Source organism: Pseudochaenichthys georgianus, chromosome 12 (genome assembly GCF_902827115.2).
Source record: "Pseudochaenichthys georgianus chromosome 12, fPseGeo1.2, whole genome shotgun sequence".
In the NCBI taxonomy this organism is placed as follows: Eukaryota; Metazoa; Chordata; class Actinopteri; order Perciformes; family Channichthyidae; genus Pseudochaenichthys; species Pseudochaenichthys georgianus.
In genome coordinates, this window is record NC_047514.1 from 23,287,414 (window position 1) to 23,302,874 (window position 15,461).

The window sequence follows — 15,461 nt, forward strand, 5'->3', positions numbered from 1 at the left end:
CATATTAAAGATTGAATTTAATAAACAAAGTCAAGACAAAGTATGGTAGTTTTTTGTTTTGGCTCTCCTGTAAAGTTGGTAAAATGTCATTTACGCCCCTCTGGTTCTCACCCCTCGATATATATATATACAGTGCAATAAGCTTGTTAGTGCAATAAGAAGCTACAGGAACGTTAATTTACGTCGGTAATATTAACTTTATTTAATACAACATTTACGGTACAAGATTTAATCATACAGCCCATGTAGTATAATATTTTACAAATGATGAATTACAGCAAACATGTGCAATATATCCATTATTACAGCTCCGTGGGCTGGCAGTAAGGCGATATGGGTCCGTTGTTATTGTGCATCCATGGGTAAAGAGAAACTCATGTAGTGCTGAACACGTAACATGAACGTGCCGGGCAGCGCGGTCCCGTGGGTTAGATGCACGTTCATAATGCCGAGGGAAATAACTCTCAGAATAACGTTATTAGCACATTTTTACAACTTGAGGAACGAATGTTTTTAATAAGGGCTATACAAACGTTCATACTGGGTAGTTTATTTAGTTTAAAAAAAATTATCCAACGATTTACAGACCACTCTTTCCCCATGTAAGTCAATGGGAAAAAGTGTTTCCGGGCCTGGCAACCAAACGGAAGTGTAGTACCGCCGTTTGGCCAGCACGAATATTCTCATCTGAGTCCGGCGCACTTCCTGGGGGCTTGGCTGGAGCCCGCCGCTTAAAGGTGGCGGGCGCGGACCGGTCATAGAGCCCATAGTGTTAACGGTGGTTAATTTTACCTGTAAAATCCATAGATTTAGGAGGTTCCCTAGTGGCCGTTAGCTGTACAAAAAAAATGGGGGGAAAAGTCGCGGCTTATAGACCGAAAAGTACGGTATATTATTAGATCATTTTATGAACGACTTGGGTACAAAACAAGTAATGTTAATTCATATTTATACTCTGGTTGTTTAGGTGATATTGAAATATTGTTATCCTTTGTTAGAAGATTTTTTAAACTGTCCAAAATGTGTTTTTTGTTGAGATTTTAGTAATGGAAAACCTTTCTGACCTTGGCCCACAATGGATGATATAACAGTAACCCTTGAAACATAAAAACAACTTTAATATCTTACTACTTGTTGCATTTATTGTATTTCATTTCACGGCTGCAAATCAAATGCACATACATCTATGTCAGGGAGAGAAAATATTATCATGGCTGTTACTAACTAATGAGTTTTGTGCAAGAAAGAGATATGCACTTACATTGAGCATTTATTATTACGTTTCCACATTCTGTCTCTCCTTTACATGGTTTGTGTTTATTTATGAATATACCACATTGATTAAGTTGGGTGCAGTTCTCATTCAAGACGCCATCTGCTTGGAACCACGAATAGTAATTAAAACAAGCTTGCTGCTTAATGGAATTCAGCAACAATACAAAATCAAAACACTATTTCAGCCAAATACAATTGCTCCCCAAAAGCATTCAGTTAACATGCAGTGTGATGAGCTAAAGCTGATTATAACAATAATAACACTAATTCATATATAAAGACGCGATGAAGTGGGGATGCCTGCAAACATGATGTGCATACGAAGGAGCCAGTACTTATACACTTCAGCTAATTCACTTTGATTCAGAATTATTTGTATTACTTTGTTTGTAAATATGCAAGACAGTAGAGGATGGACACGAAGCCATAATGCAACAGGAGTTAATTATTGTAACGTATTGTGTTTGAACCATACAGTCTATGGTTCGAACAAGTTAAGTTCCAACAAGGAATAGAACAACTTTTAATTAAGAACAGATTTGTACACGTTCACATCCACATGACACACTGCTGCCTATAACAGGTAGCAGCCTAGCAGAGATAAGTGCGAAATGTACTGTCAATTAAAGTTCCCTCAGACAAAACACATCGCAGTGTGCTGTATATGTCTAGGGCTTTTATTGTGAAAAGTACCAAGTGAAAGAGTGAAGCTCTTAGGTGTCGCAGCTGCAATTAACAAGATGCGAGCAAAACAGTTGAAATGTCATTATCTTCATTCGTATAGGTGCAACTCAACACTGTTGGCTCAAGTGTTTTAGCGCCTCATTATGTGCCATTAGTCACTTTTATCTGCAGCATGCATACAGGAGAAAAACAGCCCTGTTTGGCTTGCCGAGTATGCCTGCAGGAGCGGAAGCACACATACACTTCCAAGCAAATTATAAGTACGTGTTGTGACTCGACAGATATGTTAGGTTTAGTTATGTTTTTATTTTGAAAGTAATCTTTCCTGTCATTCCAGATCCCACAGTTCCTGCCTTTGTGTGTTTCCCGCCCGTGAGATTGCTTGGCCCTGCCCTGATTGTTTTCACCTGTGCCCATCCCCCTCACCTATATATAGCCCTGGTGTTTCTTTGTTCCTTTGTCAGTTCGTTATGTTTCATGTCGTGAGCACCCAGGCCTTTTGACTCCTGATACCTACCTTGAGATTTAGACCTTTTGTCAAGTGAGTTTTTGTGTTGCTGTACAACTTTGTTTTGGCTTTTTATCTACTTTCTATTTTTTGTGAAAGTACGATTTAGTTTGTGATTAAAGAACATTCTATTTTTGGACATCTGTCTCCGAATCCTGCTTTTGGGTCCTGCGTCCTGTGTCTCGGTTCATAACAGTACGAACTGACCAAAATATGGACCCAGCGGATTCAGAGACAGTGAAGATAGCTCTGCGAGCTCAAGGAACAAGACTACACCAGCATGAGGAGCAGCTGGGCGCCATCAACCTGGGGGTGAGGGAACTGACTGGCCGTCAGGAAAATGTTCAAGCCTCCGTCAATACTCAGGTGAATCACCTTGCCGAACAGCTGCACCGTGTCCTCGCTCACCTGGAAGCTGGTTCATCCCCTCAGCACCCTGCTGTTGCTCACACACCAATTGTTCCAGCTGACCATGTGCCACTCCATGCTCCACCGCCTCGTCTGGCATCTCCAGAGCGATTCTCCGGAGATTACGGTGACTGCCGCCCTTTCATTGTTCATTGTGATCTCCATTATAAATATAACCCTGCTGCATTCCCCACTGATCACTCTAAAGTGGCCTTCATGGTGAGCCACTTAACGGGGAGAGCAGCGGCCTGGGCTACGTCCGAATGGGCGAGAGATTCATCTACCTGTAATTCTCTGGATGTATTTACAGACACTCTCACCAAGGTGTTTAATCACACAGCTCCTGGAAGGGAGGCAGCCAGAGCAATGATGCCGATTAAGCAGAGTCAGCGCAGAGTATCGGACTATGCCATTGAGTTCAGGACCCTTGCAGCAGATAGTGGCTGGAATTCTGCAGCACTGCTCGACGCCTTTTTGTCTGGTCTTTCGGATTCCATTAAAGACCAGTTAATACCTTTGGACCTCCCAGAAGACTTGGATTCTGTCATTGCACTGGCAGTTCGAATAGACAATAGACTGGCCGAAAGACAAAAAGAAAGGTTCAAGAGTGTGGCACGTCTGCCTCGACACCAAGGGGACACACCAAGCCATCGTCCCGCCTGGAGACCTCCTGCCAATACTCCTCCTGAGAGAAGAGTGCTCCCTAGTGTCTCAGAGGAGCCCATGCAGTCGGGTCGGGCTAAGTTGACTCCGGAGGAACGTCTTCGGCGCATTCAGGAGGGCAGGTGTTTTTACTGTGGGGAGCAGGGGCACCTCCTGGCTTCTTGTACAGCAAAAGATCGGGCTCATCAGGGACGAGGAGGACCCTGGTGAGCCGACTGTCATCTGGATTCCCTCCTCGTACCTTGACACAGGTACAAGTAAAAATAGACAGACATGTTTTAACTCAGGGGGTTCTCATAGACTCTGGTGCAGATGAACGTTTAATGGATTGGGGGTTGGCCAAGAAGTGGAACTGTGGAACTGTGGGGTAATTCCTTTGACGCAACCGTTAAAGGCCTCTGCTCTGGATGGTCGGTTATTGTTTACCGTTACCCACTGTACTATGCCCATTGAAGTAACCGTAAATGCAACACATACTGAACACATGACTTTCCATTTATTTGACTCTGCTCAGCATCCACTTATTCTTGGTTACCCATGGTTAGTCAAGCACAACCCACACATAGACTGGAGATCTGGGAGAGTTAAGGGATGGGGAGAGGACTGCAAGCATTTCTGTTTGAGAGACAATAAGACTGGTGACAACACTCCCCATGCTAGAAGGATTGCATGTACAGAAATGACTGAGGCTATCCAAGTACAGGAGCAAGATTTCCCTGACAAGTCCAAGGTGCCCAGTTGCTATTGGGACCTAAAGGAGGTTTTTAGTAAAGCCCGAGCCACTGCCCTGCCACCACATAGGCCTAATGACTGTGCAATGAACTTGGTACCTGGCTCCCCCATTCCCAAGTGTCGCCTCTACTCTCTTTCCGGACCCGAAAGGGAGGCCATGAACAATTATATTGAGACCTCCTTGCAGGCCGGACTCATTCGCCCTTCCTCGTCACCGGCGGGAGCGGGCTTCTTTTTCGTAGACAAAAAAGATGGATCACTCCGGCCCTGTATAGACTACAGCCCTCTGAACGCAATCACCATCAAAAACAGGTACCCTCTCCCACTCATCTCCTCCGCCTTTGAACTTTTGCAAGACGCCAACATTTTCACCAAACTGGATTTAAGGAATGCTTATCATTTGGTGAGAATCAGGGAGGGGGACGAATGGAAGACTGGATTTAACACACCTAGTGGACACTATGAGTACCTAGTGATGCCTTTTGGCTTGACAAACGCACCGGCAGTATTGCAGGCCCTCATAAATGAGGTGTTGGGGGACTTCCTGAATACGTTTGTTTGTATATCTTGATGACATTTTGATTTTTTCTCCTGACAACATAACCCACCAGCAGCATGTCCGTCAAGTCCTCGACCGCCTGCTACAGAACCAACTTTATGTTAAAGCAGAGAAGTGCGATTTCCATGTCCAAACCACATCGTTTCTGGGTTTCATCATTGCCTCCGGTCAACTAAAGATGGACCCTGCCAAGGTCAGTGCCGTGGCCGAGTGGCCAGTTCCTGTCAACAGGAAAAAACTACAGCAGTTTCTGGGGTTTGCACATTTTTATAGATGTTTCATCAGAAAGTTCAGTTCTATTGCTTCCCCGCTACATGTACTTGCCTCTCCTCATGTCCCATTTGAATGGAACTCCAAAGCTGCTAATGCTTTTCAAGCTCTAAAGGAGATGTTCACCTCTGCTCCCATCCTCACCATCCCAGATCCACTTCGACAGTTCGTGGTAGAGGTGGATGCCTCTAACCTCGGTGTGGGGGCAGTTCTCTCTCAGCGGGCTGGAAAGGATAATAAGCTCCATCCCAGTGCTTTTCTCTCCCGTAAGTTGTCCTCAGCGGAAAGGAACTACGACGTGGGCAATCGTGAACTACTGGCAGTGAAACAAGCCTTGGAGGAGTGGAGACATTGGCTAGAGGGGGCCGCTCAGCCGTTCCTGGTATGGACAGACCATAAGAACCTCGAATACATGAAAAAGGCTAAGAGACTGAATTCAGGCCAGGCTAGATGGACACTTTTTTTCAGTCGTTTTGATTTTACCTTGTCATTTAGACCTGGCTCCCAGAACACCAAGCCAGATGCCTTGTCCCGTCTGTTTGACCCTGAGCCTGCTGCCAAGGAACCAGAACCCATCCTACCACTGAACCGTGTGGTAGGAGCGGTAACTTGGCAGATAGTTACAGATAGAGGTGCAGCAAGCAAATGTTGAGAGTCCAGCACCTAGTGAGTGTCCGCCTAATAGGCTGTTTGTTACAGTGCCCTTACGCTCCAAGATCATTCACTGGGCTCACACGTCCTTGCTCACTTGTCATCCTGGGATTAGAGGAACCATGTTCGCACTTAAGCAGCGTTTCTGGTGGCCGTCCATGGCTAAAGATGTTGGTGAATATGTGAATGCCTGTCCTGTTTGTGCTTGCAGCAAAATCTCTTCCATACCTCGGGCTGGGTTGCTGCAGCCGTTGCCCATTCCCCAATGGCCCTGGTCTGACATATCCATGGACTTTGTTACTGGACTCCCGGTGTCTCAAGGCAATACCACTGTACTAACAGTGGTAGATCGTTTTTCGAAAATGACTCATTTTATTCCATTGACCAAGCTACCCTCGGCCAAGGAAACGGCGGAAATTATGATGGTCAATGTGTTCCGGATACATGGATTTCCCAGGGATATTGTGTCAGACCGGGGCCCACAGTTTGTTTCCAAGTTCTGGAAGGAGTTCTGCAGTCTCATTGGAGCCACCGCTAGCCTCTCCTCTGGGTATCACCCCCAGTCCAACGGAGAGATTAAATCAAGTGTTGGAGACATGTCTGAGGTGCTTGGTGGCTCAGAATCCCTCATCATGGAGCAAGCATCTAACCTGGGTGGAATACGCCCACACTTCTCTTCCTACCTCTGCCACTGGTATGACTCCCTTCCAGTGCGTCTTTGGCTACCAACCACCTGTGTTTGCTGGGACTGAAAAGGAGGTCTTGGTCCCGTCTGCACATGCCCTGGTCAGACGTTGCCATTGCATCTGGGCGGCTGCCCGTCGAACCCTTCTAAGGAGTTCTTCTTCAATGAAAAGGGGGGCTGACCGACACCGCCGGCCAGCTCCAGTGTACCAGCCTGGGCAGAAGGTGTGGTTGTCCACAAAGATCTACCCCTCCATGTCGCTTCAAGAAAATTAGCCCCCAGGTTTGTTGGTCCCTTTCCAATAACGAAGATCGTGAACCCTGTGTCTGTGCGCCTGCGACTCCCCAGGTCCCTGCGGGTCCACCCTACATTCCACGTTGGGAAGATCAAGCCTGTCAAGGAAAGCAGTTTGGTGCCCGCAACTAAACCTCCGCCACCCCCCAGAATGGTTGATGGTGGCCTTGTTTATACAGTCAAGAAACTGCTGGCAGTCCGGAGAAGGGGACGTGGCAGGCAGTTCCTCGTTGACTGGAAAGGCTATGGCGCAGAGAATAGGATGTGGATCCCGTCTCGCTACGTTGTGGATCAGGAGTTGATCAGGGATTTCGACAGGCAACATCCTAATCTGCCTGGGCCGTCAGGAGACGTCCCTAGAGGGGGGGGGGTAATGTTGTGACTCGATAGATATGTTAGGTTTAGTTATGTTTTTATTTTGAAAGTAATCTTTCCTGTCATTTCAGATCCCACAGTTCCTGCCTTTGTGTGTTTCCCGCCCGTGAGATTGCTTGGCCCTGCCCTGATTGTTTTCACCTGTGCCCATCCCCCTCACCATTATATAGCCCTGGTGTTTCTTTGTTCCTTTGTCAGTTCGTTATGTTTCATGTCGGGAGCACCCAGGCCTTTTGACTCCTGATACCTACCTTGAGATTTAGACCTTTTGTCAAGTGAGTTTTTGTGTTGCTGTACAACTTTGTTTTGGCTTTTTATCTACTTTCTATTTTTTGTGAAAGTACGATTTAGTTTGTGATTAAAGAACATTCTATTTTTGGACATCTGTCTCCGAATCCTGCTTTTGGGTCCTGCGTCCTGTATCTCGGTTCATAACAGTACGGTTCTTATTAAAACTGTCATTCTCTTCAGATACTAATACACTGGCTTATACTGTAGGCAAGACAAGTTCATTTATATAGCACCTATTAACAAGGCAAGTGCTTTGCCTTACACTCAACTCACAGTGTGTGTTTATAGCGAACTTTTTTTCAAAGGCAGAGTTACTAAGATACGTTTTTAGTTTTTGGTATATTGTGCAACAAATGCTGTTGAAGCTCTATTCAACATAATAACAAACCATTCAATTTACAGCATTATAAGAACCCTACCTTTCAACTGCTATGAAAACATTGCCATGCTGTTGTATAGTACCTACTCTATCATGCAGCAAATGCAGAAGCTGCACGAGAGGTTCTCCCCGCTGTGTGTGTGTCGGAGGTCCCGAAGCAGCTACTCACTCAGACACTCGTTGGCAGAGTCCCCCGTGGCCCTGGCCCAGGGTCTGTCCTGGTAAAAGGGGTGACATCTCTGGCAGTCATCTCCCGCCGTGTGATGCTGGCAGGCACACACCAGCCCCCCGTGTTCCCCCTCAAAACACTCGCTGGCGTGACCGTTACATTTACATCTGAGGGATACACAGACAGATAGCTATGTTGAAGGGATGAGTAACAACTTTGCTCTGTCTCTGACTCTCCTCACTGACTGAGTAGAAACACACAGTCAGTGGAGAGGGGAAAGTGAGAAGGGATTTCCATGGTGAGTTTTCACTTCCTCATCTTTAACAGTTATAATATGGCTTCAGATGAGGTGGCGTGTTCAGTTCCATTCAGAAACATTACTATTCAAAACTCCACTCAGTGCTATACACTGTGTAATAGTAACAGCAAGAAGCATGGAACTCTGGCGTTTGTGTTAATGTGTATCTATGAACTCCTATGTTTATATTTATTTGTATTAAGCCCCTGTCACACTGTTCCGAAATTGACACCCGATGGACACACGATAAAGGAAATGTTCAAATTCGGCTGTGATCGTAGCAACATCGGGCCATTCGACGACGCTGAAGTTGGCTTCCGATTCAGAGCATCCGATTAGGCAGTTAAGGGGAAAGTTAAGGGACATTTAATTTACAGTGCTGAGCAAACAATCCTCCGTGTTTGAACCTCTTAAATCGCTGCATAGGCGATTTATTTGGACTGGATTATCCCAGAGGGTCTAAAGATTCTTTATAACACAGTTTCAGATTTGTGAAACCTTTATTCTATTTGTGAAAACACAAACAAGGGAGATTTCAGTGCTTTTTTTTTTTTTACATGTAGACCACATTAGACCAGGTCCTGATCTAAAACCACCATACCTAGACTCATCAAATCTGGACTGGATTATCCCACGGAGGCTAAAGATTCTTTATAACACAGTTTCAGATTTGTGAAACCTTTATTCTATTTGTGAAAATACAAACAAGGGAGATTTCAGTGCTTTTTTGTAGACTACATTAGACCAGGTCCTGATCTGAAACCACTAGACCTACACTCATCAAATCGGGTAAGTATGGACAGCTAATTAAGGAAGAATAAAGTATTTACTTCTCAAATGTATTATACATTTTTGTTGCAAATAAAAATTCAACAGATAAGTAGGTAGCCTATACTTATATAAACTTACAGTAATGTATTTACAGTTGCAGGCAAAACATTTCAACAGGAAATTAAATATAGTCTATAACTAGCATTGTTCAAGTTTACTTTAAGCAACAAGCTTTGTTTGCCTAATTACAGTATGTCATGAGTACTAGGATTGCTTGGAATGTGAAAAACATTGCAAGTTTAGAAATAACACTTTGGTAACAATGGTATGAGAAAGTTGGTTCATTGTAATCCTGTCTTCTCTCTTAGAAAAATAATTGCTATTCATATTTTGCTTTAGGACAAAGCAGCAGAAGCTGTTCAAAGTGGATGAAAGACTGAAGGTTAGCCTTTTCCTTTATCTCATGAACCTGAATTCCTTTAACATCTCTTTCATTTTTTTGTTTGCTATGAAACAGTATTTAAGATACGAAAACTTTGTAGATAAAGAATTATCACCTAAATGAGGAGCATACACTTATTTTTATGTATTCATTTGTTTAACAGGGACAGTGCACATTAATTAACATTCCTGTAAATGTGCCAGAGTTAGCCAAGAGGCTATTTTTCATCTGTTGTCCCTGGACAGAATTTATAAGTGAACCTAAAACAAATTTCATTTAAACAAGTAAATACAATCAAATTAAAACATGCAACATACATTACTGGAATACTTAAATAAATAAAAACACAGAACAATAAAACAAAACAAAAGAACATGTTGTGACGACCCCTCCCCCCTTCTGCCTGTCTGTGCTCCCTGCCTTGCTGTCCTCTGGCAGGTACTGGGAGTGTCGTCCTGTTTGTGCCCGCCCATCTAGAGGCGGAGCCTCAAGAAGGCATAAAGGCTTGCCCAGCTGGGAGGTTCACTTTCTGATCCTGATCCTGTCCTGCTGCAGCAACCTCAGCCTTCCACCTGTGTTTGTATTTTCACAAATAGAATAAATATTTCACAAATCTAAAACTGTGTTATAAACAATCTTTAGACCCTCTGGGATAATCCAGTCCAGATTTGATGAGTCTAGGTCTAGTGGTTTTAGATCAGGACCTGGTCTAATGTGGTGAAGATGCGAAAAAAGCACTGAAATCTCCCTTTTTTAATTTTCACAAATAAAATAAAGGTTTCACAAATCTCAAACTGTGTTATAAAGAATCTTTAGCCTCTCTAGGATAATCCAGTCCAAATAAATCTGCTGTGCAGCGATTTAAGAGGTTCAAACACAGAGGATTGTTCGCTCAGCGCTGTAAATTAAATCTCCCTTAACTTTCCCCTTAACTGCCGAATCGGATGCTCTGAATCGGAAGCCAACTTCAGCGTCGTGGCCATTCGTGAGGGCATCTTAAGCCATCGTATGACCGCTGGTGGAGTTTCTCAGGCTCCGGCAGCAACTTCGTGAGCGGGAACTTCGTAAGGCACTCGTGAGGGCATCTTGTCAAGTCGTGTCATCTTCGTGTTATCATCGGTGCATTCGCCCTCACTCTGATCGGGGCGAATGCCCGATGGCACCGATGATAACAAGAGGGCAAAATTGACACACAAATTCAACACGAAAATGAACCTTCTCAAGGTCCTTCGGCAATTTTTTGGCATGCCAAAGATTTTGCCACCGCTCACGAAGTTGCTGCCGGAGTCTGAGAAACTCCACCGGCGGTCATACGATGGCTTGAGATGCCCTGACGAACGGCCCGATGTTGTTACGATCACAGCCGAATTTGAACATTTCCTTTATCGTGTGTCCATCGGGTTGTTTTATTGCACAACAAAATCATGTAAACATATTATGTAAATAACCCAATTTGTGTTCTGTGAAACTGAAAAGGATATCATATATTATTTTGAAGGAGAGTTGACAGGAAGTTGTTATGGAAACAACATGACGGAGAAAACGTAATATCTTCTACATATAAAGACGGATAAAGTGAAGAACAAAGTCTGAAGATATCAGTACAGTATCATAGTACTTTAACATAATTGTTTGTGTTACTTTCGTTGCAGTTGTATGTCTTAAATGTAATGTAAATGTTGCCTTCGTGTGTGGTTCGGGGCCATCTTCGTGCGAAATTCAGAATTCCATATTCGTGTGTCCATCGGGTGTCGACTTCGGGACAGTGTGACAGGGGCTTTAGGGAGGCAGACATTATCCAAACTGTTAAGGGTGTGCTGAAGACTCCTTTAAAGAAAGAGATTATATGTTTGTCCTCCTGAGTACTACATTTACGGTATTTTATTTGATAGTTCTTATTGTATTTTTATTGTCTTTCTGTTGTGATTCATCTCGTTTCATTTGTATCTATTTTATTTGTATTTCATGTTCTATCTTGTCTTTTCATTGTTTTTATTGTAATTTAATTCATCTTTTAAAACTGTCATACATGTTTGTTAATCTGTAGTTTTGTGACGTTTGACTATACACTTTTTTTAATGTGTGTGTATCTTTAAATATATGTATGTTTTTAATGATCAAAATTGAACAAATAATCATGAGATAAACATGATTTAATAAGTACATTTTCCAAACAAGATATATCTGCTGCCTTTTCTTCTCCCTGCTTTTGGAAAGCCTATTATTTCCAGCTACGCCCTCCTGTGTGTAATACTTCCTGGCACTGTCGTCAGGTTTTATAAAGTGCCTGTGATATGGGACGGGGACTTGTCGCTGAGTGGCAGGCTCTGTCAAATTTAGCCAGCTGTCGAGGATCCAGACGCATGCTTGCCTGAGGCTCAGACCCAGTTATTTCTGTTTCTGCTGGAGGAGACGTGAGCTGCTCTGTGATCACTCTGACTGAATATCAAGGGAGGGAGGTGACATGAGCAGGCAGCATATGTGCAGTTCAAAAGACGTTAAGTCTGTATGTTAGAATGAAAATATGCATTACCAAAAAACCTCTCTCATTGTCTGGCCTTAGAGAAATCAACCTATGCTATGAAGGGAAAGTCTAATACCTTCTATAAATTATGGGGGAAATTCATTGTTTGGAACAGAACTAGATACGACCTCGTCAATTAATAGGCAAGATATGATTGGATATGATGTAACTGTTTTAACCTTTTGACAATTTCACATTCTATTACATCATTTTTTTACATTTATGTTATTTGCAGTTTTCTCTTTTGAATTATTATTCAATGTATATGTATATTTTTTACGTTATTAATTTAATAATTTTTTTGTAATTGTAACTTTATTGTATTCATTTATTTGTATTTCTTGTTCTTTGGGGGGTTATACATTTCGGTAATGTATTTTGCTGAAAAATAAAGAAATGCCAATAAAAATATATTTAAAAGCAAATGCATTGCCAGCATTCCTTATATGGATTGTCTCCACTTGAACTCTAGCCCATCTCTTCTGACAGCAGTCCACCTTGGGTTATTGATATTCTGTATTAATGACGAGGAGTCTTTCACAGCTTCTGTGAGCGGGACTTGGCGAGGTGTAGCACTGAGGTGTAAAGCCTTGTTTACTCATTCAGAAAGCACAAGGCTAGCGTGTTGTCATGTGAGTCTCTTCCCCAGGTGCTGTGGCACTGGTGGGTAACTTGTCCTGTCACTGCAGTGATCCTAAGTGTTTATGACATGTGTCAGATCAGATTTATATTCAGTGTGAAGGCTTCATCTCGACTATTTAATCGTCCACTTCTATGTGAGATGCCAAGGTGCAGCCTGATCCTTGGCACCCCTTATTCTCTCATTACTTTGAGTAATAAACCAAAAGAAGTGGAAGGAGGAAGCAGGATAATATTGTATATTCACATCTAATTGTATTTTGACAGACAGCAGGTTTTTTGCATACCTATTTTTAGGTAAAGTTGTTGATTGTTTTTCTTGCTTTGGGACGAAACAGATTACTTGTGTTACAAAGTTCCAGTCTCCTGAAAGGAGAAGGATTTATTATTTCAGGCATATCTGCAAACCTGTATACTGCAAGGTTGGATTAGGGGTTAAAGGTCAACCAATAAGAGGGTCATTGGTTCGATCCCCAGCCGCTGCAGTCTACATGTCCAAGTTCCCATGGGCAAAATACTTAATCCCAAATTGCTCCTGTAGGCAAGTTGATTTAGAAAAAAACGTTATAACATTAGGTGTAGTTTCATGTAAAATGTTTAGAATAAAGATATTTAAATAAAGAAGATTGTGGTATTTATTTAATACTGACAATTGTCCTTGAGACCAGTTGAGACATGCCAACTTTGAAAAAACTTAACCAAAACTATAATCGTTACCGAACCATAACCAATTGCTTTATGAGGCTTCCTTGAACAATATGTGAGATAAAAGACATTAACATTGGGCTCATTAAAATGTTTGCATCGTCTGCCTTGTATTCCTGCAGCAGTTGTGTTTCCTCCAAAACTAATTTGGAAAAGCCAAATAGCATTACATAAATTTATTTAGTAATAGATAGGGCTGTGTGCTCAAATTATAAATTATTTGAGCAATAAATAGAAGAACCATGGCACACAAATATATACACCACCAGCCTTTGAGTTTTCTTTTGTTGTTTGGCTCAACTTCAATTGCATCCGACAATCCAAGGTTAAAAGAGACTTTGAACATTCAAGAAAGCGTGTGTTGGCTATGCAGCCTTTTCTGCCGTCTCTTACCTGCCACCCACAGAGAAGTCAGAGATGGCATAGAAGTACGAGCGCAACACTTTAGCGTCCTTGAAGAACTCATCTCCAAAGGTGTTAAGCCTGTCCAAAGAGATGAGCAGGTCAGTGGCAGTCACCCATTCCTGGAAGAGAAACAAGATAGGGATGAAGAAACAGGGCCAACAGGCTGAGACTGATGTTAGCTCTTGATGTTAGCCACTTCAGTCAGTGTGTTGGTGGCTGCCACACTTGGTGGTACAAGAAAGTAGACACGAGGAGGAAAAACACAAAGTGGGCTTTAGTTGAGAGAAGGAAGAGGTGTGAGGACATAAAACGGGAAAAGTTGGCAAGGCAAAGAAAAAGTGGAAATGGATAGTTGGTGGATCAAGGAAAGGAGACAGGGGTGATGGTGTAATGGCAGGGGAAAGGGCAGATGTAATGGGCAGATAATGATGTGTAGGAAATCGAGTTAATGTCAGAAAGATGGGTGAAGAACGAAGGGGATTAATGGAGACTTAAAGCCAAAATATGAAAGAAACATGAGAAAAGAGACAACACCAGCAGCACTACTTGGGTATAATGGATGGCGGAAGGCAAGGCTCCCATCCCTGATATGGTTTAAGCTCTTCTGTTTGAGCCCACTGCAAAGGTAAAGACAGGATGAAGCCAGGGTGGGAGAAGAAAGTGTGGAGGGATAACACAAACAGAGAAAAGCTAACAGGAAGTGGGGTGGAAGATAAAAGTGCGGCCAGGTAAAGGGAGAACAACATTGACATGAGAAATCTGTCCCTCGTAACAGAACCAACTTTAAAACAAATAGCTGAGGAGAAACTTTCTGTTTCCTGGCTGGTTTTGAAACTGAGGTTTTAAAATCCTGTAAGTTTTGAAGCCTGTCCCCAGAGGGGTCTTTGAAGTGTGGCAGTGGGAGATTGGAGCGGATGGGTTTCAGACTGAAAACACATGTGATGGGTTCATTCATTCATGTTTTTTTTCCAGGCACTACAGCTGGTCTTTGTAGTGCTCAAACCCATAAGATAACACCTATTAAATAGAGCAAAGTTTCAGCCGATGAAGTAGTAAAAGATTCAGACCGTAACTTTATCATGATAGCAGCATGTCTGTGATACAGACATACATGTTCCCAAGAGGTTACACCCTACAGACATGTTTGGCTATGAGTGAAAACTAGATGAAAATTAGTGGAGATATCCTTACTCCCAGTCTTGTCTTCGACTGATTTCAAAAGTCTGGTTTATATTACATCTGTTAACATAAACATGCACATAAAAAAGTGCGACAGAACATAAGGAGAAACAGTCCCTGCTGACAACTGCATGAGAATAGATGGGACTGTTTAGTCCTTTAAAGAGAAGCTCAGGTCAACGCAGATGCTATTTGCCCAACATTTGTGTCTAAGTGACTTTGTATTGGTCTCGTATTGAGCAGAACGCTGCTGTTGCCATCTGTGCAACAGACTGCAATGCAACCCTTCCAGGCATTAATGCACCATCAATGAACTTCCACTCACATTGTTAGTTCTTGCCAAGGATTTTTATAAGTGTCTGAAAACAATATAGAAAGAAGTGAAATAAAACCTATATCTTTATAGTTCACTTGATCAAGTCGTTTGTTATGGTTTCTAACCAAGTCTGGCTCCTTAGTGACGGAAAGCATCTGAACGAGTTTCGATGTCAAGGCTGAATATTTCGCTGATTTAGACGAGGTGTTTAAAGCCTAATCCTCGAGCAAAATCTCTAA

The 15,461-nt window shown here is 42.7% G+C and overlaps 1 protein-coding gene across 1 annotated transcript in view; it reads right to left on the minus strand.

The window, feature by feature from the left end:
* lamc3 (laminin, gamma 3) overlaps positions 1-15,461 on the minus strand; it is a 146,308-nt gene that overhangs the window by 99,384 nt on the left and 31,463 nt on the right. The window contains exons 3-4 of the mRNA XM_034096525.2: positions 13,716-13,846; positions 7,944-8,110 (exon numbers count right to left, since the gene is read on the minus strand). Coding sequence (XP_033952416.1) covers positions 7,944-8,110; positions 13,716-13,846 — 298 coding nt within the window. The remainder of the gene's footprint in view (positions 1-7,943; positions 8,111-13,715; positions 13,847-15,461) is intronic.